The following is a 25,062-nucleotide window of genomic DNA, read 5'->3' as shown; positions in this document are numbered from 1 at the left end:
CGCACAACCCCAAGACCCAAAGGGCTGTAGGGACCTGAGGACCAGCTTTTAAAGGGCTTCAGCCTCACTCTCTCCAGGGCCCGGTGCGGAAGCAGCCCTTTGAGAAGCGCACAGACTTTATGTGAAAAAGATTCATGTGCTGATCTTAAAGCCTCAGCCTACAGGGCGGAGCCCCGTACTTTTCCGGAATGGGGATGGAGACGCTGGCACTCCCTAAAGCCAGTGGAGTCCAGTTGTTTTACCCTCTGCAGGTGCCGCCTCCCCTCCGGCTGGCACCTCCCTAAAGCCAACTCCCCTCTCCCTGCACTAGCATCTCCCACGGGGGTGCCCCAGGCTTTTGCAGATGCAGCCCAGGGGAACAGAGGCAGGGATGCCACCATCTTTGCGCCCTCCCTCTGCCTGGCTCCAGCTCACCGGTATCCCCCAGAAAGGAGTTGATACACTCTTCTGGCGCCCTAGTTTTTGCAACTGTCATCCAGAGGACACCTCCAGATCGCCCGGCTCTCTTGGCCAGCAGCAGGGCTTTTGCTTGCGTTCCCATAGCACTGTATGTATTTTACTGTATTTATATATTTTAAAGCTGCTGCCTGAGGGTCTGGCTTTGTAAACAGCCTAAACCTAGGTGCTGACTGAGGTCCCCCCGCCCACCTTTAGGACAGATAGGTCTTGGCACACCTCAAATACTGGGAGCCACGAAAAATAAAATAGGCTGCTTGGGCGATCACGAAGGTTTGGGAGATAACCAAAAGCTAGGGCAGGTTTGAACAATAAGGTTCATCTCCTACAACAAGAGCAATCCTGCAAGATCTGGAGAGGTGGCTGTCTCATCTAATATACAGAAACCCCACAGAGTCAGGTAAAAGGAGAAAAGAGGAATATGTTCCAAAGGAAAGAAAAGATAAAACCTTAGGAAGAAAACTTTACTGAAACAGAGATAAGAAAATAAAGCAGAAGAGCAAAGTGAGACTTCTTCCCTCCCCATCACCACTTTATTCCTCCACTTAAAACTCTGCTTCCTCTCTTCCAATAAGCATCTTCAGGTAGCCCCCAGGAACCCCTTTCCTTTTGGTTTCTTGTGGCTTAGGATCAGTAGGTACCCAACTGGCCATTTGACCACAACCCAGTTGCTTTATGGTGGAGGTGGATGTGAAAGGGTGAGGGGACATGGTGTCATCATTCTGCCCAGCACTCAGCAAGCCAAAATGCTGAGACGCCGAGGTTTGCAGCAAAGAGAGGGCTTATTCGCAAGGCCACCAAGGGAGAAGCACGAAAGAGCGCATCTCAAATCCACCTCCCAGGAAAGCAAAGGGCTTAGGGGTTGGGCTATTTATGGGATAACAAATAAAGAGGCAGGGCTGGCAAAGGCGTGGGGAGCGTGGGGAAAGGATTGGAAAAATCTGCAGTAATCATGGCTCTGCTCAGGTGTAACTAAGCTCCAGGGCTCTGCACGTTCTAAAACGGAGACGCTTGGCACGCTCTGAGGGTGGAGTTTTCAGCCCCCTGACGTCAGAAGGTCACGGAGCGGACACTCACGCATGCCCAGTTGGAGGGTCCTGGTCCTATCCAGTCTTAACCAGGCAGCTCCAACTAGACACAGCTGACTCCAATTCCCGGAGAACAACTGGGGCAAACATCTTGTTTAGGCTCTGTGCCACCTGGAGGACAGGCAAGTCTTTTGTAGATGACCTTGATTAGTGAAGGCAGGTGAAATGGATTTGACTAATGCTTCCCCAGCGTTTCAGCAGTCCTCCATAAGACAGCTCTCTATGGAACCTGATCAGTTACCAAGTTGAGAGAGACAGTTCCATGTTTTCCACCACTTGTACCAGAGTGCTTGGAAGAGTCCGAGATAGATGGATTTTCTCCCTGGACACCTTGATCCAGAGGGGAGAGACACATTCTGCAGTACCTCCAAATGTGTACTCCAGTGGTCTTTTCTTTTGTGTCTCTGGACTTTTGCTTGGGTTTGTCTCCTTACTTGGAATGTCTCTTCCACACCCTCTGACTCTACTTCTATTTCAAGCCTCAGGCATCTTCTACTTTAGGACAACTCCCTTCATTCCACATATTACTGGCCCCAACATGCCCTTTCTCTGAGCTCCCATGGTGATCTGTATTTCTCAGTTATCTGTTCATGTGTTTGTCTTTTCCAACAATTTGCAGGCATATTCATCTTTACAGGCTTCCTAACAGATTGTTTGGCCTTTAGCAGAGGGTCAATAAATGTTTACTGAATGAGTTGAATGGAGGTTTAGAGATGCAAATGAGTTGAAAGCCAACCTTATGAAGCCTTAGTCCACTCCTATAGCTAGCCATCTCCAGGCACCTGACCCCTCTATTCACTGTTTCTGGCTGTGCAGGTGCAATCTGCCTAAGGACTGGGACCAGGCTGACCAATTATTAAAAAAAGCTTATGATATGATAATAATAGCTAGCATATGTTGAGTGATTACTATGCCCCAGGTACTGTTCTAAGCACATTGCATAATCATTTAATTCTCACAGTTCTGTAAGGTAATCATCCCTGCTTTACAGATGAGGAAACTAAGACCTAGAGAGGTAAGTGACAGGCCAAGGACACAGCCAGGAAGTGGAAGGTCTGGCTCCAGAATACTCCACTGCTATGCCTCTCTCATTGAGAAAGACAGCGATGGTTGAACCTTAAAAACCTCAGTTTGATCCTGAGTTTGAATGGTGTGTCCTAGGTCATAAGAAGGAAAACATACTCCTTTTCACTTTTCGCTAATCCCACGATTTCAGCTTGCTCACCTTCTTCATTTTATATAGCCCTTACGCACAACATCACCACCACCACCTCTGCAGCGATTATCTTTCCCCTTTTCTGAATGAGCAGGGCTCCATTTGCGAGTGGGCTGGAAGTGTCACAGGAAGGACTCCAGCAATTATGCAGCCCTGATGAAGTGCAGAGAAGCTTGGACTACAAATGAGATGCACATGAATTTATGAAACCTGGAAGGAACAGGGCAAAAATGTTGTTTTCCTTTCTGCAACAAATCTCTAAAGGGATGAAGGTTTCCTTAAGATCTTCAATCGGTAGGAAACTTATTTATGATGCTGAGAAACAGGGTGGTTTTCTCCTCAGATGAGTGAATTTCTGTTAGAGCCACAGAGTGAATTCCACGAGATCTGAGCTCATTACATAGCGAGGACAAAGTGAAAAGGAAGAACTTATCAAGAAAGTGTTGAGACTTAGATTCAGTTAAGAAGTCATAATATTAAATTAAAAAATTACCAAGAGGAATCTATGAACAGAGATTTATCAAATAATGCTGAAGCTTCCCCTGGGTGGCTACACAGAGCCCCAGAGTTTGCAGGGCTTGAAAATCAACCGAGCACATGTATTTTTAAAGAACTCCATGGGGATTTTGAACATCTTTACCTATTTTCACGTATGGTTATTTCCATAGCCTATGTCAGGAAAAACGGAAAGATATTTATAGTGATCAGAGCAAGGATTTATACTGAAATATCTATATGCTTTTTATTTGAAGGATAGAGAATTCTGGAATAGACATTATTGGAGAGAGAGGGAAGACAGATCTTTCTCTCTAGATGTCTTTAGGAATAGAAGATGCACCTTATAATTTAGGAGTTCATCTTGGAGATGGAGAAACTGATTAAAATTTTAACAAGCTATCATCCATTCTGTGAAAATTAGTCTCTGAATCTGTTAATACGATTGTGACCAAAATGGCCAGAAGAGACAAGAGTCAGAAAAAAGAGTGTCCCCCAAAAGTTTTTTTTTTTAAAAACTCAGATTAGACTTGCCCAAGTGAAAATATAGGTTACTTAGTCCACTGGTAACTTAAGTGGGAAAAAAACATAACGGAACCAGGGTGAATTTTTTTCTCTTCCTATCACAGCTCCCTCCTGGTAAGTGTTGCAAGCCTGGGTGAATTTAGTATTCCTCCTTTATTTTCATTTTTAATAAAGGGAGATTGTGTTTGAGTGTGAAATGTGTATTTTACTATGGTTCTAAACAGTTTTAAAATTTCAAAGTAAACTAGCAAGGGAATAGATATTTATTGACACTGACCAAAACATACACAAATACTTCTGAAGAACAAACTGAAAACATTTCCTGGTTTATTTTCTCACACAGAGACCCATAGTACCCTGAAAGCAAGATGTGCCAGTTTTCCTTTGTGGAAAAGCACATTCAGGCAGCAAGCTTCACCGAGAGAGCAGTTTTTGTCCTTCAGTAACTGCTGGGCAGCGATCCCTCCAGTGAGTGGTGGTCTTTGGTGCTCCCAGGACCAAAAGGAGGCAGGGCCAGCTGAGAGAAGCAAGGGCTAATAAAGTCTTACTTCGGTAGCAAAGTGTTGCTACTAAACTTTACCTCGAACCGACTTGCTGGGGCCGTGCCTCTGGGCTGTGTTGAAAGATGCTGCTGAACTATGACTTCAAAGCCCACAAGCATTAGGACCACGAAGGTGCATCTGAACAGTCTCTGCCCCAGGTCCCAAGAGTCCAGATTGTGTCCACAGCAGAGTGGCCACCCAGTTAGGACAGGGGTCCAAATAGGGTACCTCTGTCGCTTGGTGACTGTGACAGCTCACCACCAGGGGTGACCCCTTTGATGTCCCAAAGACTAGCTAAGAAAAGCTCTTTTCCACATCCTCCTGGCCTTTGAGGGCCCTGAGGTCATGCCTCCTGATCAGCTGTTGTGATTGTGAAAATTTGCCAATTACATCACTCTTTCCATCCACAGTGCTTCACCTAGATCTTAAAAGGCATTTCAAAAAGCAAATGATCCCGTAGAAAATACAATATGGAATTTTACTCTAGGGTCATAACAACTTTGAACATATTTCTGCTTATCTAAGTTAATTTCTCCTCCAGGAGTCTGGAATTAGGTGTGATAAGTTAATGATGATACAAACAGAGTTGTTTTCAATAATTTAATTATTAGACTCATGCCCCCAAAATAAACTTGCACGAAATATTAAACATTACTCCTAAAGCAATTTGGACACAGTCACACACACATCAGGAAAGGAAAAAAAAATTCTCCCCCAAATGCCTGTATTTTGTTTCATTTGGAAAAATAACAACACAATTAGAGGTAAACAATAGTTTCTTCTGCTCCATCTCCAGTTTCGCCGTCTTGTCTGGTTACTCTCTGTAGATTTAGCTTTGCTTCAGCTATGAACGTCTGCAGCTGAGGGCCATGAGGATTTGAGTCCTGGGGGGGCGGGCATGCAGTCTGAGAGAGGTCCAAATCTGCAACAAACAGACAGCACAGGTCACAGGAGAGTCAGCTTGAGACCTGCAAGTCAGGTGAAACTAGGAGTCACAGTCAGAGCCCTCGAAGATTGGGAAATGCTGTGACCATAGAGCTAGCCAGGGAGAGAATGACGAGTCCAGTGAGAAAGGAATGAAATGGATATCTAATGATTTAATCAAAATCACTAAAATGGTTGGTTGGGTGTACAAACATCTCCTGTGGCTAAAAATAACCTTTACAAAATACTCCCAGCAAAACCGTCAAACAAAAACTTGTTACCATCTGTGGGCTATTCAAACACTGCACCTGCTGAGAAGGGGGTGCCCAGTTATTTTTTAAAATGGGTTCAACGTCTTAGAAGTAGTTACCTACTCCAGCTGTGTGCAATAAGCCATATTTGCATCTGCACCGCATCTTCCCTCAGAGTAACTCAAAGTCAAGAACTGATCTGGAAGACTCAAATAAGGTACCTGGGACTTTCCTGATATGGGGAGAGGGAAGGGGAGAAAGGAGATGAAGGATGGAGACCCTCCAGCCTCACCATTATGCAAATCTGTTAACAACACACAAATCACTTAGCAAAAGGAACCAGGTTCCTGGGGGAAATCATTCTGGTAACAACTGACTGGGTTTGTTATTTTTCTGGTTACCTAGCAACAGCAGGGCACAGCCCATTTCCCCTTTTCTGATAAAACCCTCTAATACGTGGTTTAAAGGAAAGGCAAAGGGGGATTTTGATTTGAAAAAAAAGCAAGGTTGTTGCTGCAAACCATATTCTCTGCATTGCTCCACTGACCATCCTCCCGGAAGCTTAGCTATGTGGGAAAATTACAAATAACCAGCTTCAGTTGGAGCAAAAAGCAGTCTACATGGAAACCCAGGTGGGGAAGATGCAGAGCCCTGAGGCCCACCTGTTCTTTTTTCAGTCATTAACAAGAGGTCATTCTAATCCTTGCCACATTTTATTCAAAGGCTCTATTATTTAGATGGATACACATAACTGCTAGCACTCTGATGACAAAAATGCTTGTAATTTTTACGCTCCTGAAAAGGATCTTTGGTTACTAGCGAAGACAGGAAGCAAGGCCTGGCTGGAATGAAGAGCAAAATGTCCTCACAGGGCTCCACCTTCAGGGATGCGGCTTCCTTTGCTACACCCCCTTTCATCACTTCTTCCAGTAGGAGGCAGAGCCAGCGGGAGAGGGGCAGCCAGGGCCGCAGGAAGTAGACACGGGTCACCTGGAGGAGCTGACCTGTGCCTCCAAAGCCAGCCCAGGAGGACCCTGGGGGGAGGGGAGGGGAGAGGTGGGGAGGAGAAGGGAGGGGAGAACATGAAAGGGAGGGGAGGAGAGGGAAGGGGGAAGGGAAAGGAGGGGAGGGGAAGGGAGGGGTTGGGGAAAGGAGGTGAGGCTGCACTCCACAGCTCTGCTCAAAGGTTTAGGCCATCCCTAACTCTAGGTATCAATGGGGCACAAAGAAAAAAATCCATTTACATTGGGGTGACTTGATTCTGTTGATCCTAATCCCGTACCTCAAATATTGGGCTCTCACTCACTACTGAAAACATGACTACTGAAAATGCCTCTAAATCCATGTGTACGGTGCTTTCTCTGGGCACAGCAGCTGTTCCAGGCCTTTTACAGTCATCATCTCCTTAAGCCTCAAAATGTTGTAACGCACAATTTACAGATTGGGAAACTGAGGCTCAGGCTAAATTCTCGCCCATCGTGCAGCTAGGAAGTAATCCAGATTTGAACTCAGAGGATCATTCCCACTTGCTCATCTGCTCAAGATTCTCATGGTCCCCATTTCTTGTTGTGCTGGAAATGACTTGACCATCTTTGCAGAATTAAGACACCCTGGATGTGTAATGCTTAACCTCCCTAAGTACCAAATTTTGAACACTTACCAAAAAAAGAAAGAAAAAAGACATTCTGAGCTCCTCCAAACCGACACAGTAATTACTATAAAATTAGGAACCTCCCTCATTCAATCAGGTAAACACACAAAAAAACCCAGGCAATGATTTCACTATCTGGGCAATACAGATCAACCTAGAATGTTCTCTGTCCTTCGCCTGTCTGTGGTCATCACACATTTTCACACTTTTAACTCCTTTTCCTAGCCATTGAAATAAAACCATTTCACCTCTAAAAAATAAACATTCCCAGTTAAACTACTGATGTTTAATATTATGCAACCTAAAAAACAAAAACATGCCTCAGAACTTCCATCTAGCAGAGGCTGACAGACTGGAGAACAGTTCACCTCAACCACCAACCACAGCGCTGCCTACTAGCCCACAGAAGGTCCAGCCAGGGTGCAAGAAGCGCTACAGGGAGAATGAACAATCATCCATTGAAAGAGGCAGTTGGGACGCGATTGCTGACAAATGTGACAAAGCCGGGCAGAACGGAAGTCCTTAATCCATGTAAGTTTCCTTCCTCTGGGGTATGAAACATGTAGCAAAGAATCCAAAATACTGGTGATTCTAGGCATCTGGGAAGTCCCCTTCATGGTTTCAAGAAAAGACTTGTTCAAAAAGAGCCCAAGAACCAAATACATTTCAGAAAGAATTCTTTTATCTTAAATTGTAGGCTCCAGTTCAGGAAGATAGAGAACCAAGAGTAAACATGGGGGGAGGTTTTTCATTTGTGTGTGAGTATAAGGCAGGCAGAGAGAGAGATTTAATCAGAATTTTTTCAAATAATAAAAATACAGGACAAAAACATCTCCTGGACCCTAAAGTGAATCAATGGCCCACGTTGTAATCCCATATGTATTAATGTTGAGCTTGTGTGTCACCTGGAGGGGAACTCAATTTCCTTCTCCACGTTCTTTCTTGGTTTCTACCTGAACTACTTAGGCAAGGTCAGACAGTCTGTCTTTGAAATTAGAAACCGTTCTGTGATTTCTGATTTTATTACTCCATTTCAACCCTGAAAGGACTCCAGCTCAGCAACTGTATATTTCTCAAGGTCAGCCACCTTCTTCCACACGCTCTACCCTAGAGAGTATGATCGTCATATAGAACCCTAAACTGAAAAAACATTTGTTAAAATAAACCCTCGTTAATTCAGAAAGCAGAATTCTTGGGGAGTAGAATTAATCATCCAATTTTATTTGTGATCAAAATGCCTGTAAATTACTGGAAATAAAAATAGAATACCTCTTTTTTTGTGGAGAAAAGAACCCTCTTGTACTGTTGGTAGGAATGTAAATTGATACAGCCACTATGGAGAACAGTATGGAGGTTCCTTAAAAACCTAAAAATAGAATTACCGTGTGACCCAGCAATCCCACTACTGGGTATATATCCAGAGAAAACCATAATTCAAAAAGACACATGCACCCCAATGTTTGTTGGGGTTATTGCAGCATTATTTACAATAGCAATGTCATGGAAGCAACTAAATGCCCATCGACAGATGAATGGATAAAGAAGATATGGTACATACATACAATGGAATATTACTCAGCCATAAAAAGGAACGAAATTGGGTCGTTTATTGAGACGTGGATGGATCTAGAGACTGTCATACAGAGTGAAGTCAGAAAGAGAAAAACAAATATCGTATATTAACGCATATATGTGGATCCTAGAAAAATGGTACAAATGAACCGGTTTGCAGGGCAGAAATTGAGACACAGATGTAGAGAACAAACATATGGACACCAAGGGGGGAAAGTGGTGGGGGGTTGGGGTGTGTGTGATGAATTGGGCGATTGGGATTGACATGTATACACTAATACATATAAAATGGATAACTAATAAGAACCTGCTGTATAAAAAAATAAATAAAATAAAATTCAGAAATTAAAAAAAAACAGAATACCTCATTTTTTAATAAGCAAAGAAATATTAACACAATCATAATTTGGTCAGATAAAAAACCAAATGCTCTTATGATGAAACAAAACTTCAAACTACAAAGAACCTTTTAATCTACTGTCTCAACACAACTGTCCCTCTTAGTTGACATAAAAGAAATAATTTGATCCTTCCCATACCTCTGGAAACTCAACAGAGTGAGCATTATTAACCTTAAAATAAGGACAAATAGGCTAAAACACATCAAAGCCTAGCTAAACCAAGTGGAGAAGTAGAATCTTGATGCACGTTCTTTTTTTTCCTATTTAGCTGAACTTTTCTTCACAGCCTAAAACTTATTCCTTCACAAGAAATTTCCTCAGTCTCACTGTAGGGTCTAAGTCAGTCTTCTCATGAAGTTTCTAAAAATGATAAGTATACACATTTTGGCTGGTCCTATCCCCTTTGTCTTATGGGCGGGGGGCAGAAAACACCCAGGCCATGGGCTGTGTGATGTGCTGATACCCAGAGACAGTTCCCCAAATCCCCCTCTTTTTAGCCCTTCATTGTAGCCTTGAAGGGCTAAAAATGCATTTGTTGACATTTGCATTTATCATTTTCACACTTTGCTCACCTGCTATTGGAATTTCAAACTATGAAGGAAGAGAATGTGGGATCTGGATGACATACAACCATAGTGATTGATTGGCACCTGAAAAGCTGACAATAGCGGGAATAAAAATTGGCCTTCCCTGCATCAGCTCACCATCATTATTATTCTTTTGAGTCAACTGGATAATTGGTTATTTGCAAGACCAGACTGTAAAGTCAAGGTGTAAAATGCAACCACGTGTCACACTGAAAATGAATGAAGTGCCTCCCAAGCTGAGAAGTGAATGAAATCTTTTAAACCACAAGGTCAATGTAACCTTGGGTGGGTCACTTCCGCTCTCTGGGCTTCAGTTCATGAAGGATTGAACTGAAATCATCATTCAGGCCTCTTAAACTTCTTATACTGTAGAAGAATGTTTACACCTGTGTTTTGGCTCAGTAATGCACCAAATACTATTCTAGAAGTGCAACAAGTGAATGCATTTTTCAACTGCTTTCTGCTCAAGGAATATAAATGTATTACCTTAAGTTGCATTTAAAATAATGTTTTAAGGGTAATTTCCGGATATATGCCCCACCCTTCTACTTTCAGTCTTCCCTACAACACGTATTTGAGTTGAGCCCACACAGCCCTCAGAGCACAGGATTTGGAAAGCTACCTAATGAGTGGAAGATAAGGTCCACGGTCAAAATCTACACTTGATCTTCCCTTCTATGAACAGCAAACCTAACAGTAGTTTGTCATAAAGAAAGCGGTTGCCTATTGTTTTAAAACATTTAATTCATGTAGTCTTTGCCTTTTTCTGGATTTTCTGAACAGAAAAGCATTTTAAATCCTAATAATTTTTAAAGAGAAGCTTTGTTTCAATTTCAAAGCACCAGGATAACTTCCATCATAAACATTAACTGTCCAGATCTGAATTTAACTCCACATTACCCAATGGCCAGACAGCCAGCAGCCCAGTGCTACAAAAACACGTTAAGTCAATGTTCGGATCATTGATGATGCATGTCAGCCCTCTCCGTGTCTTATCCCAATCCATTCTCCCCAAGAAGACTCACAAAACAGAGCTTCGTGTCTCTGGGTCCTGGCTCTGTTCTTGGTTATTTTAATGAAGTGTTCCGACTCATACTCTTTACTACTGTATCCCTCGTGCAAGTTCCTATAATCAAAATTCACACTTTCCTAGAATAACACCACCTCAAACAAATTGTCATTCATATTCCAAGTCTGCAAAATAAGTTGTATTCACCCATTTAATGATCGATTCATGCTTATACTGTGAAACATTTACAAAATTGTTTCCTGATGGCATTACTGGCAATCACTATTTTTTTCTCAGGAGCATTAATGCACAGCATTTTCCTTCTAATGGAAAACACTTAATGTACAAAACTCAACGTGTCGTCAGAGCTAAGGAAAATTTTTCTCCCTCACTGCTTTTGCTCAACTGCATTTCCCATAGTGAGCCACAAACAGCATGTGAGCATCTGGCATAAAAACCAATCTGGATATCTGAAGCCAATGATCTCAATGAGTGTTAGGATTCCCTACATTACTCCTCACGTACCAATCCTGCACCTGAAATAAAATAACCGAAGGGTACTCTGGGGTTGTATACGTGTAAATGTGTAATGTAAGAAAGCAAACTCATAATTTTTTAAAGTTGTGACTGTTAGAGTTGGACTTTATTTTCTTACCAGTAATTAACATATTTGGAATAATCTATGTTGGTTATGTAGGTAACACTGATAAGAAACACAGCAATTGAAGCAATCAATACAATGAAGTTACAATTATGTTAACACAAGATGCATTATGATACGTCAATTGTCTCTGTGTGAACTTTGATTTGCTCTCACACTCTCTCACCCAGCAGGGTGCCCGTGTTACTGAGTCATGACCTTAACATCAGCAAGTCCCACGGGAGAACGGGGCAAGTGCCTCCACCTTCTCCTCTTCTCTGAGATGCATTTCAAAGTGTGTTTCTCTAATCAGGATACTAATAGGCATTAATGATAAAAGAATATAGTGGTCAAGTAAGTTGATGAAACTCCGGGTTAATCAAGTTTCTTTACTGACAAATTCCTCAGAACTTTAATAGGCTCACCTGTATTATTAATCTCTGAAAGGGAAAAACTGTATGTGGCAGGTCCCAAACTCGGGGAGCTTTTTCTCACAGTGTACTTTTCAGTGTTGTGTTCTATGTAATATACTTTGGGGAATAGTGCACTAGAGAATAATAAATCTATTATAGACTAAGAAAGAAAGAGACAATAAATGACCAAGATGCCAGAATAAATCAGGGGTGGGAAGCTGGAAATAGGTGAGGTTTTCCAAATTCAGAGACTCTTGACCCTGTATATAACATCTATAGCAGACTCGGGCAATCATCATCAATGACTGCTAAAAGCATTAGGAGAAGAGCTGATGGGGAACTTTATAATGGATGGACAACATCCGAACCCACGGGTCAATCTTAATATCCAAAGAGAGAAACAGACACCTCAAGCCTCCTGATGGGATGCAAGAGGAAATATACAACATCTACAACATAGGAAACAGACAACTCCATCTATGAAGATTTTTTCATGTCAAAAAATAAAGCCTGCATCTAGTCAAATATCAAATATCTATTCCCAACTACCAGTTTACAGGGAATATAGAGACAGAAGACTCCATTAAGTGACACCACAGGGATGCAATCAGCAAAATCCAGAATGTAGAAAATTTTTCAGGAAATATATTTTTTTCAGAAAAAAAAAAGTCTTTTCACCAAATAAGCAGCCCAGTCTTTTCAACAAGTTGTAAGATTTTTTTTAAAGGCAAGGGAACTTTAGATTAAAAGACTCGTGAGATATACAAACCAAATGCAATACATGAAATTATTTGGATCCCAATTCAAACAAACCAAGGGAAAAAAAATTGAGACAATCAGAGAAATTCAAGTACTGAGAGTATGATTTTAAGTAAAAACTGTTAAATTTTTTAAGGTGTAATAACGATACCGTGGGGACTTCCCGGGCAGTCCAGTGGTTAAGACCTTGCTTTCCAATGCAGGGGGTGCGGGTTTGATCCCTGGTTGGGGAGCGAAGATTCCACATGCCTCATGGCCAAAAAAACCAAAACGTAGGGCTTCCCTGGTGGCACAGTGGTTGGGAGTCCACCTGCCGATGCAGGGGACACGGGTTCGTGCCCCGGTCCGGGAAGATCCCACATGCCGCGGAGCGGCTGGGCCCGTGAGCCATGGCCGCTGGGCCTGCGCGTCCTGAGCCTGTGCTCCGCAACGGGAGAGGCCACGGCAGTGAGAGGCCCGCGTACCGCAAAAAAAAATAAATGATACAGATTCAGGTACGGTCTTTGCTCTTGCCTGGAAAATCTAACATCTCCTCAGTGAAATATAATTCAGAAAAGGTCTCATTTTATACCCTGAGTCCATTTGTCCAGAGCAGTGAATTGATAATGTTCTTTTAGAATTTGGATTCCTATTCTTTAGTCTTCTGAGTTTACTTAAAACTAAAAAGTAACATTTTTTAAGCAATAGGAACTAAAAGATGTACATCTAGTCCAACAATATCTGAGTAAATTTCAGTTCCTAACAACAGTAGGTGTCAACATATAATGTCAAATGAATGAATGAATTAGTGAATACCTTATTCAAAAATTCTACCTACTGTAATTAGAGTTGTGGGAATCACCAATTTGGAATTCTTATGTTTAGAAAGTACCTTACAATTTCATTTATTCTAATCCTTGTCTTCTCAGTAGGAATGAAGCTGAAAATGCAGTCAAGATAGAACTGCATAATAGGGCTTCTCTCTTTAAGCCACTAACATTATTTGACCTTGAGTCAAGCATTCAATTCAAACCTCACACCAATCCACAATAGTAGGTACACTATGGAATATGAAAAGGAGAGCTGAAAACAAACCTAACTTGAAAATGGAACACAACTCAGGAACACAAGAAGCTGAAGAAAACATCCAAAAACCATAATTAACATCTTCAAAAAAATTTTTTAAGATATTTCGGCCACCAAACAAGATTCCATAAAATAGGAACTATAAGAGAACAAGGAAAAATCTCTTAGAAATTAAAAATATGCTGGCTGAATTTTTTTTAAAAATCAATGGAAAAGTAGGAGGTTAAAGATGAGAACATCTCCCAGGAAGTAGAACAAAAACATGAGGAAATGGAAATAAACAGAAAAAAAACCCCAGAAAAATCAGAGGCTCCAAGAGGTCCAATTTATAATTGGAAACAGTTCCAGTAAAGATAAAACTGAAGAGAAGCAATTTTTTGAAGAAGAAAATGTCACAGATTCGAAGGAAAATATATTTCTTGATTGAAAGAGTCTAATGAATAACCAGTAAAAATGATTTTAACAAAAGATCAGACTAAGGCATATTATAAAATTCATCCAAGAATGAATAAAGTGATAATTCTAGAGGCTTCCTAAAGCACAAACAGGTTACAAACAAAGAATTAGGAATCAGAATGGCATCAGACTTTTTAACAGCAACGCTGAGAAGTGGAAGAATCAAATCCTTCAGAATTCCGAAGGAAAATAATTTGGGTATAGAATTCTAAGCCCAGATATATTATAAAAACCAAGTATAAAAGTAGCAAAAATAAATAAAGGAAATGAAAAAGACATTTCAACTGATTTGGAAAAAAAATCCTTTCACTATTAGGCCTTTTCTTAGGAAGATTTAGAGATATGCTCCAACAAATAAAGGAATATGCCATAAAAGAGAAAGATTGGGATTGAGGACAATAGGATCCAACACAGGAGAGATATGAAGAGATGTCCCAGGTGACACCTACACTGCTGGCTGGGACAGCAACAAGGGCATATTAGAGTAAGAGGACAGAGGATTCTGGAAGGGAAATTTCCAGGAAGGAAGATGAAGCTGATAGATTTTGGAATGTGTTGAGTGTGTGTAAAATAACATTGATCAGTTGTTGAGAGAAGTATAGGAACTCTGGAGGAAAATATAGGAGGTAGAAAAAAAGTGAGCAAATGAAAAAACAAGGCAGATGGTTAAAGTCTCGGTAGGATAGAACAATGACATTATTTTTAGTAGCTTCTGTTCATACAGTTGATTTTTCTCCATCTTAAAAGGGCTCAGCTCTCACAAATGTCCTTTTCTAATCTTAAATGTCTACATATAAGTATAAATATGATTTTTCGGAAAACTACTTCTCAAAGTACGAAATATATTGAGCCCATTCAAAAAGAATGAACGTGTCTGTATAATTAAGATTAGAGACTTCTGAAGTTCTAATATCTGCTGTTAGAAAAAAACCTTTATAAACAGGCACTTCAGAGAGGAAGAAACCTAAAAAGCTAATAAATATTAAAAAGGAACTAAATCTCACTGGTAATTAGGGAAGTACAAATTGAAAGAAAGGGGTTACCCATTCCATACCCATGATATCGGCAAATATTGAAAAGCCTAACAATGCTAAGTGTTGGGGAGAATCTGGAGAAACTCGACCTCTCGTACATTGCTGCTGAGAGTTATACTATACAATTTTAGAGAGAAATCAGTAATACCCAGCGAAACCAAAGACATCCCTACTACTTCTAGGTGTTCATAATCTACATAAGCTCTCACTCATGTGCACAAGGAGATGTGCATAAAAGGATGTTTACTGAGAAGCGTTTGTGATACAAAAATATTGGAAACATCCTAATTGCTCATTAGTAAGGTAATGAATATGCTGGTGTTTATTCACATAATGGAAGAGCATACAGCAGTTTAAAATTAACTATTTGTGCTACATGTACAAATGAGTGAAAAAAATAAGTTGCAAATAGACATATACACACACATACACATCGAGTGGGGGAGAAAGGGAAGAAGGGCAGGCTCTTTTATACTATCACTACGTACATATGTATCCATAAACAATATATCATTTTTTGTTTTCCACTACATTTATATGTATCCATAAACGATAAACAATATGTCATATTTTTGTTTTGTTAAAACAAAAAGTATGTTTATTGATACATATATATGTTTATGGCATAAAAACATACTGTGGAAATGATATACACCAATTACAGGATATTGGATAACTCTGAATAGGAAAAAAGAAAAAGATAAGGGGAAGGGATTTCATATCTAACATTTCTTTTAAATAAAAAAAGGGCAAAGAGATATCTGAAGCAAATATGGTATAAAGTTAACATTTGTTAAATGCATGCCTGATACAGATTTTCTGTACTTTTCTGTAAGTTTGAAATTTTCATAATTAAAACTTTTATGTTAAAAAATGCATGAAAATACACAGCAACCAACTGCAATATGTGGTCTTTATTTGCATACTGAGTCCAAAAAACAAGCTGGAAAAAGGACACACGCACTACATTTATAAAACAATTGGAAACTTGAACCCTGACTATATGTTGATATTATGGAAGTTTTGATAATTTTTCCTAGGTGTGATAATAGTTTAAAAAAGAGAGCCTTATCTTTCAGAGATACATACTGAAATGTTATGTATCAGTATATGCTTACAGATGATTTTTAGAATTTGCTTCAAAATAGCACAGGGTGTGTGTTGTTGCTGGGCATGGGGGATTGGTGGGTAGGAATCTACATAAATCACCACTGGTCATAATTTCCTAATTTTTTGAAGTTGGGTGATGGTACATGAGCAGTTATTATACTCCTCTGCTTAATTTTGTACATGTTTCAAACTGTGCATACATTCAGGTAATCAGGGAATATGTCAAGCTCAAATTTTAAATCAAAACAAATTAAGATGTTCCAACCTCAGAGTCCCTGTTAAGAAGCAGGGACAGCTTTTTAAGATTGTGCTGAATTAAACAATATGTAGGTCTCCAGCTACAAGGACAGGGCAGTATTTTCATGGCATTCAATTCCTCTTAAGGCTGTAGAGACCAGGGACTCCTAAGTACCATGGCAATAAAACTGGAAAACTGCCTTCTGCATGACTCTACCCACACTGAAAGAGTTATGCCTCTCATTTTGCTGAAAGAAGAACTGAATTCATTTCTCTGCCAGGTGAATAATGCAGAAAATCAACCTAGGAATTTTAATGCTGCATTTACTTCTTACTGGTTCAGCAGAGGGAAAAGCAGATGTTAAAATTCTTAAGCATACCAGATCCAGTGTTTTTCTTTAAACCAGAAGAAGGCAAGCAATTAGATCAAACACACCCAAGCTAATTAGTTCTACCTCCTTCTTAATAATTAATTATGTTATTACCAGACTTTTTTAAAAAGGCACCCAATTCTTTAAAGGTATATAAATGAGTGTTTTTTTCTCTTGATCAACTACAAAATTATGAGATGTCAAAGAACTTACATGCCTTTTTCTGTTCTGAGAAGTTGGTATTTACAGTTTTCAGAGCAACATAAAATTTTTTCTTTTTAAAAACGAGAATCACTTTGTAATTCTTATCTGTTTGAAATAACATTTGCTGAGAAGCCAAACCCAGAAATATCTTTTCCAACTGCAGCTTTGAATTTATGTCACTCAAAAATGATTAAAATTTTAAAAGTACAACATAATATATAGAAAATGTTTTGTTCAATGTAAATTTTCACACTCAACATTCTTTTCATATTTATGTTTGCAATCAGAGGAAAGATTACTATATTACATTTCTGGAAATTAAACTTAAATACTTTTAGAAATTGTACCATTAGAGAAGTAGGCAGTTAGCAGAACAGAGGCAAAATTAGGACTTTATTAAAACAGGAATCAAATGAGAACATATATATACTAAGATTAATTACTTTACTCCTTGGAGCCATCTCTTCCTATAGGAGATGATTTTACATTGTCTTATGCATACAAATGTCATGTGCAGCTACTCTAGACGTTAATATTTGTGCTTCCTGACTTGTGACCTATGACTAACACTGGAGCCTAAGAAACCAATTTCCCTTTAATTATCTACCAGGTGACACAAATCTCAAGTTTACACTACATCCTCCTCCTTTTAGACAGATCTCTTTCTTCTGTAAACAACTCTTTTTAAGAAGAAGCCATAGCATTACCATACAATTTAACTTCTCTTTAGTGGAATCAGCCACCAAGAGCAAAGAGCAAATAGCCTCAGTGACTTAGTGACCAATGGCCCCAGCGCCTTCCAGACCAATAAGGGCCACTAAGCACACTGCCTTGGGCCACTAAGCACACTGCCCTCTGATAGCCTGTTACCTCACAGAGTAGGAAGATGCAGACACAGGTAACTATAAAAGAGGCCAATGAACACTGTCCACAGGCGGACACCACTTCAGAGATCTTCCAAAGAGAGCGTTTTTAGATGCGGTAGCCAGGACAGGCTTCAGAGCAAAGACAGAACTGGAATTGAGCCTGGCTGACCAGAATGTCAACAGGAAGAGGTGGCCTCGGGTGGAGGTATTTTAGGTAGAGCTCACCCCTACTGCAAAGGGGAGGAAATGCTGGATGCCATAAGAAAAGAGAGCTGTTGGGTCTGGTGGAATTATGAGTTAGTGCAGATAAATCAGAGGGGTGGGGATGTGTTGGAAGATTGTGGAGGGTTTTGAATGGGAATGCTGGGAGTTTTAACTTTAGGAGGTAAGTTTTGCAGCTGCTGGTGATCAGGACCCTTCTATGGTCCCGTGTTTATCTACATACTTGGCTTCACCTGCACATGTAGGTCCAAGGCAGGGTCAGAAGGGAGCTGTTATTCCCCAGTTTTCATCTGCTTGGAATAAGCCCACATTTAGCCAGTCATGTTTCCATCCCTTTGATGGACAGAACATTATTTATTTTTTCAGTTAGTAGAGGGTGTGTCAGAAGGAAAACTGTTTTGAGCTTCTTGTCCATTCACTCTTCAATCAACACTGAGTGCCTAGTATGTGCCCTGCACTGGGTCGGACACCAGGGAAACTGAGTTGAACAAGACTTTGTCTCAGCACCCAGGAAGTTTATAGCCCATACAATCACTTCAAAAACTCTTCCAGTTTCTTAAAAGCTAAATAGGCACCAATTCTAGGATGAATTCTACTCCTAGGTATTTATCCAAGAAAAGTGAAAACATAATTCACAAAAAGCCTTGTACAGACTGTTTATAGCAGTTTTATTTATAAGAGCCAAAAACTAGAAATGAGCCAGGTATCTATCCACAGAAGACTGGATAATTGTGGTAAATTCATCTAAGCAAGATTCCTTAGTAATAAAAGGGAACCAATTACAGATTCATGCAACAGCATGGATGCATCTCAAAAACAGTACGTTGAGCGAAAAAACCCTGGACACACAAAGGTACGTAGTATTTGATTCCATGTCATTCTAGAATAAGCAAAATTAACCTGTGGTTGATGGAAAGCAGATGAGTAGCTGCTTCTGGGAATGAAGGTTGGTTGGTAAGAGGTAGAAGGGAGCTTTCTAGAGTGATGGCAGTACTCTGTGCCTTGAAATTCTTTCCACAAAAATGATTGAATAATAGAGTTAATATCTGAGCATTCAATGTACGTAAATATCTCAAACAAACAATATATAGCAACTTAAGAGTCCAGAGGGAAAACAAGTGACAAAATATGGTGGAAAGTAACACAAGGATTTACTGGACACTATAGAATCACAAGGAAGGTTCCTAACCCAGATTGGGAGGGTCTGGATAGGCATTTGGAGGAAAGTGACCCTGGAGCTGGGGTCTTGAAAGACGAACAAGAGTATACCAGGTTGAGAATAAAGGGTGGAGGACAGGATATTCCTGAAAGAGGAAATAGATGTACAAAAGGGGCAGATATATGGCCTTTCACATAAATGGAAGAACTTCCTATGGCTGGACCACAGGGAGAGAAAGGACAGAGCAGCATGAGATGAGGCTGAGAGATCAGAGGTCAGATCAGGCCTCCAGGCCCAAGCACATAACCTCCTGCACTTCATCAGCAATGACTAATTTCAGCACACGGTGCATTTGAATAAGCCCAAGGAAGGTGACCCAAAAAAGCCCTAAGAGGACTGGACACAAATCCTTATCCACAGGCCCAAATGCTGGCCTAGGGGCTAAACAAAACTCTATCTAAAATTCATTGTGTTGTACTTGGTATTCAGAAGACAACCCACGTGGTAAATCACGTCGGCATATGTCGCTTCGATTTCAATTGTTCCTACGGGAGAAAGGATGTATTTGAAGGGTGTGCCATGCACAAGGAGTTTATGTCAACACCCACTTACATCACTGGTTTTCTTCCTAATATACTTTAAGGAATAGTAGCCCTGCAAGGTTCTGGGCTGGAGAAGAGGATGTTGTGGTTAAATAGGTGTGGGAAGTGCCACTTTTGGAGAGTCACGGTACACATGAGCACAATGAAAGTTTTGAAGAAGTTGTGTAGTCGCCAAACCGCCATTTCCCAGTACCATCTGATTATGGGAACCTTCTATCATGTACTGTGGAATGTTTTTTGAGAAGTGTCTATTTAGATAATACTCCAATGAGACATAATATGTCCTTCAGGTCCCCAGAGCAACTATTTTGGAAGCGGCCCAGTGGATGAAGCAACTGAATGTTCTTCCTAATGCCCTGCTCCTTTTTTAACACAAGGTATAACAGTAACAGTGACAATAACTGTGTCTACTAAGTGCTTCCAAAGTTCTTAGAATTGTACGTTTCGTCTTATAAAACCCTCATACCACCTACAAAGTAGATACTGTCAGAAGTCCAATTTTACAGATGCGGAAACTGACACACACCAAGTTTAAACACTTGCTTAAGTTTTCACAGGTGGTAAATCTGAACCCAGGCCTTCTATCTTCACCACTATGCCACTCAGCCACCTCCACTGTTCAATATTAATCAAGTTTATTCCTTCATGCATTCATTTGTTAATCTATTCATTGATTCATTCATTCAAATCCCTCATGTAAAAGTGAAGTACCAGAAAATACACCTGAAGTTCATTACATTGGAAAAAGCATCATTTTAGTCTATGTTTGCTGAAACTTGGTTTAGGAGGTGGGAGAAGATGGATTCTTTATCTTTTCATCTTTGAATGACAGGGAAATATCACATCACCTACCTTCTTCACATGAACATATGTCTCGTCTTGATCATTCTGGTCAAAAATGATATTGCTAGGCAGGTTTCCGCCCTAGTGTTTTTTCTGGGTCCTTGTTGAATTAGTCATTTAATCAAGCCCTTCATGAAATAAATTTTCCGAAATTTTCCTGAACCACACATCCTCAAAGTTAGCCAATGGTCTAAAAAGATAAAATAAATACCCACCATATCTATATATACCTATATCTCTTATCTGAAGAGGAAATATTTTAATTTGAAATATTGTAACTCACTGGCAGCAGCATTTGCAAAAACCCTTCCATATTCCTATCAGAAGCAATGATAATTTCTTTGAGTAGGATAATTTTAATGTGATTTTTCCCAGTACTTTGCTCATACAGTTAAGATTTAAGCTTTTCTCCGCTACATCCATTAAGGTAATCACCTCATACCCAGCTCAGAGCAGAGGTAGCTCATAAAAGACAAATGTAGTATCTGATCTTTCACGATGCTTTACCTCAGGCTGCTTGTTCAGCATAAAATAACTAAAATTAAAAAAAAAATCTTTGCAGACAGTTGAGTGAAGTACCCCAAAAGGCAGCTAAACACACCCTCCCCCTTGCAGTACTGCTGCATTCTCCTTTCAAGGGGGATGGGATTCCAGTCCACAGTCCTCGGGGACACATCAGTGTGTGACTGTACTTCCTCACACTGGAGCCCAAATGCAAAATAGGGCCTCATGATTATGCTGACTAACAGACCATCACATTTTGGCCCAAACCTTCCTTTTGTTTTCTCCTTCTAAGCTATGTGCCAGTGAAAAGTAGTTTGCACATGCAAAACTTTGCGGGTGCATTTTAGAGCTCATGCTGAACAGAAGCATCAAGTGTCTAAAAATACAGGATGAGCTCTACTTTGTGTATAATCTATCATGCCAATCTGGACACATTAACAAGTAATCAAAAATAGGTTAACTATTTTTGGTAGGAATAAATTCATCAAGAGTCAGAAGTTTAATCTACTCATTGGAAGTAATGCAGCTTTAAAAGCCTTTAGTTTCTTAAAAAAAGGTTCCATTTTAATCAGATGGAATATATATTAAGAATTATACATTCCATATTCTTGTTATATAATAACATCCCCAAAACAGAGCCATATGGAAACAAGTCAAGAAAGCACAACCTACATTTATCCAAGGGTTTAGGCTTATGTAATTTTAAGAATATTTAATAGCTCCATATTTACTACACTAAAATAAGAAGAAAAAAAAATCCAGCACAGCTAAACAGTTGACTGCAAGGGTGCATCTGAAATGACAAGAATACAAGCCTAAGATCCTAAACACAGATTCTAGAAGCTTTTGGCAAAGCCAAGTATGTGAAGTCTCTTTCTCCTTGACTCCTAATATCTCACCATCCCACCTTCTGCCATCTGCCTGTAGCAAATGTCAGTGGATTCCCAGGATGGAAGCATGTTTCCTTTCTGATTCATTCCTAAAAGACTCCCCAAAATATGGCCTACTGCAACTGAGCATGACTGCCCTGAATTCACGGGAAATCAGCAAAGCCATAGCCTTCTTTCAGCCATCCAGAAGAATCAAGAATCCCTCCTATCTAAAGGACTGGTGTCTAAATCGAACACTTACAGACTCCTATACTGACAGCCCAAACCATCTTTGAGAAATAGGAACTTCAAAATTCAGAGTCTACAAGAAAGTACTGAGGCTTCTGAGGACACGTTAGAAAACAGAGCGTTAAAATCACCTCCTGATTTGGGGTTTTGCATGGACAGGGCTCTGAGCAGGCGATTCCTGTTTTTTGTTGCTGGCGGATTTATGAGACTCTTAGAACGCAAGGTCCTTATTGCGATGTTACAACATTCTGTGTGATACATTGATTGCAAATCACTGCACAGGGTGCCAAGATCGCTGGTAGGAAGCAGGTCATTAAATAAAATTAAAACTCTGCCAATGTTTTGCTTGTAAATGCTTCTTCCAAAGCTTTACAGCAGCACCAGTCCTTACAAAATGACCTCAGTTCACCTGAGAAGTAGAGTCTCCAGTGTTTTTGGCAGATGATCCAAATATTCTATATTTAATCCAAACATCCAGCATGTTATGTTTTAGGAAGAAAAACCTGTAGTGTAATGAAATTTACACAAAGAGAGCTATGGAAAAGAGTGAAAATAATTAAATTCTGCACAGTCGTACTGTGAAATTGTTCAGCAAAAGGCTCAGGGTCCTATCCTGCAGAACTGGGAACCTCTGTAAGACCACATTTTTCCTTAGGTAAACCTTCAAACCAAGCATTAACATTTCAAATTAAATTGAATTAATATCTTGCCTAGAAAGCGAATGGATACCCTGGCCCCTTCTCCAAGCAAACTCCACAGTGATTTATCATGGCAAGTTAGCATCTCCACAGATCAAAACCCAGGCCCCGGCTTACTTATTATCTGGCTCGAAGTCTGAGCAGAAAAACAGGACAAGACGTTGCCTCCTCAGCCAACTGTTTCTGGGAACTAACCAGCTGAGGACACATAGGTGCCTTTCAGTCAGTCTGTCTGGGGTAAAGCAAAGGGATATATTTCTTAAGATGCCACCACATTTAATTTTAAGATTGCCATGATAAATAAATGATCTTTCAGGCAATACTTTAAGGCTGACAAGCAGAAGGTGGTACCAGGGAAATTGGTTCACATTCTAAGAGTGTACTTAACGAAACAAATACTAATTGTTTTGCCTGGGGAGATACATTGGACTGTTAAATAGGATTTAGCAGAAGAAAAAGGGTTTAAGAAAGTGTTTCACTGATGTTGAGCTAGCTGCCCATGTTTAATTTACTGGTGTTCAAGCTACTTTATGGTTAAAAAAGAAATACCCCAGTGAACAGATAGGCTGACTAACTGTTGTTCATATAACAATTAAATGCTAAATTGTTTATGTGACGTCTTCCTAAAAGGACAGCAATGAATTCATTTCTACTTGTTTAGAATAAATTAAGGCATTTTATGGAGAGTATGTTTTAACTGTTTGAGCTTTCATTTGCTACACATGGCCATGTGGGGCTATATGTACAATATTCTAAAGGGAAAAATAACTCATATAAGAAGATGCTCTCTAGAGTTGAACAAAGAGTACCTATATCAAACTGATAAATGAGACTATACGTCTGAAGACAAATTTATTTCAACATTAATGAGGAAGAAAAGTTGGCAGCTGTTAAAGTCTGCTACCTAGAATCCAGAAAGGTATTCATGGCAAGCAATTTTATAGTTATCCTGACATTTCAGGAATGCCACCTCACATATACCCATCTTACAAAAGTTTTCAAACTCACTCGACCCAGGTAGCTAGCCTGAAGCACCTGCCTACTCCACCTGTATTAACCCCCATCACACTCCACGAGTCTACTGGCTTTCCTCAACCTGTTTCAATGCCTCAGTCAAGTCAAGCTGTGTGACTCAAGCTCATAGTTGCTTTCATTTCTGCTAAAGAGTGTGGACCTTGACTCCTTCATTCATGTCACAAATTTTTATCAAATGTTCATTAGATGCCAAACACTGTGCACTGTGCTTTGTCAATTGTGACAGAGCAATGAACAAAGGAGATACATGGAGCGCCCCACTCTCTTGAAGCTTATTCTACAGTGGGACAGGCAGACCTTACATAAATTATTACACATGTCATTAATTCACGTTATGAGAAGTGCTAACAAGGGGTGCTTCCTGGTGATTCTGAGCCTTGATTTTTATCAGTCTATACAGGACTAACAAGGACAAATAAATTCAGGATAACTGAACTCAAAAAGAGATTAAGGTCATAAACCAGAATACAATTTTTAAATTTAAAATTGGTTTAAACCAAAATACTCCTGTTGGGTGTTCTCAACATTTTCTTTCTGGCAGGAAAGTCTATTCAGGGAACTCAAGTATTATTAGAAGTTTTCCTGGGGATATATTGATATAATGCAACCATTTATATAATGCAACCCATGAGGGTTGGATGTTCCGTAGATATGGAAGTTCTACATCCCAAGTTGAGATGTTCAGTCTTGCTGCCAAAATCTCTCTTACATTTGGTTCTGAAAACATGGCTGACTGATGTAACTTCTTCTCTCAGAGAGGAACAAAGGGAAACAAAATGCTGTGACTTATTTCCTAAGACAGTTCCGGTGATATACTAACAAACACCTCCTCTTAGACCAATATGGAAAAGTAGTTAACCCTTTATATTCTAATCTATTTCCAGTCTGAGTAAAAAAATTCCCCAATTTACATATTTAAAAAAAATCACATTTGAAACTATTGGCTTCCTACTGACATTTAGGAGACATTTTCATTTCTATCAGCAGGCCACCTCTGAATCACAATTAC

General features: G+C 40.0%; 1 protein-coding gene across 2 annotated transcripts in view; it reads right to left on the bottom strand.

Annotated features, from left to right (window-relative positions):
* Positions 1-4,030: 4,030 nt before the first annotated feature.
* The window catches only part of ARHGEF28 (Rho guanine nucleotide exchange factor 28), a 309,995-nt gene continuing 288,963 nt past the window's right edge, over positions 4,031-25,062 (bottom strand). Inside the window, exon 28 of one of the 2 annotated variants that reach the window (XM_029216896.1) lies at positions 4,031-5,244. In XM_029216896.1, coding sequence (XP_029072729.1) covers positions 5,081-5,244 — 164 coding nt within the window. In that variant the 3' untranslated portion in view covers positions 4,031-5,080. The remainder of the gene's footprint in view (positions 5,245-25,062) is intronic. The other variant, XM_029216894.1, reaches the window with a different exon arrangement.

Source organism: Monodon monoceros, unplaced genomic scaffold (genome assembly GCF_005190385.1).
Source record: "Monodon monoceros isolate NGI ecotype Baffin Bay Population unplaced genomic scaffold, NGI_Narwhal_1 Super_Scaffold_12, whole genome shotgun sequence".
Classification (NCBI taxonomy): domain Eukaryota; kingdom Metazoa; phylum Chordata; class Mammalia; order Artiodactyla; family Monodontidae; genus Monodon; species Monodon monoceros.
This window is presented reverse-complemented; position numbering and strand designations above follow the sequence as displayed.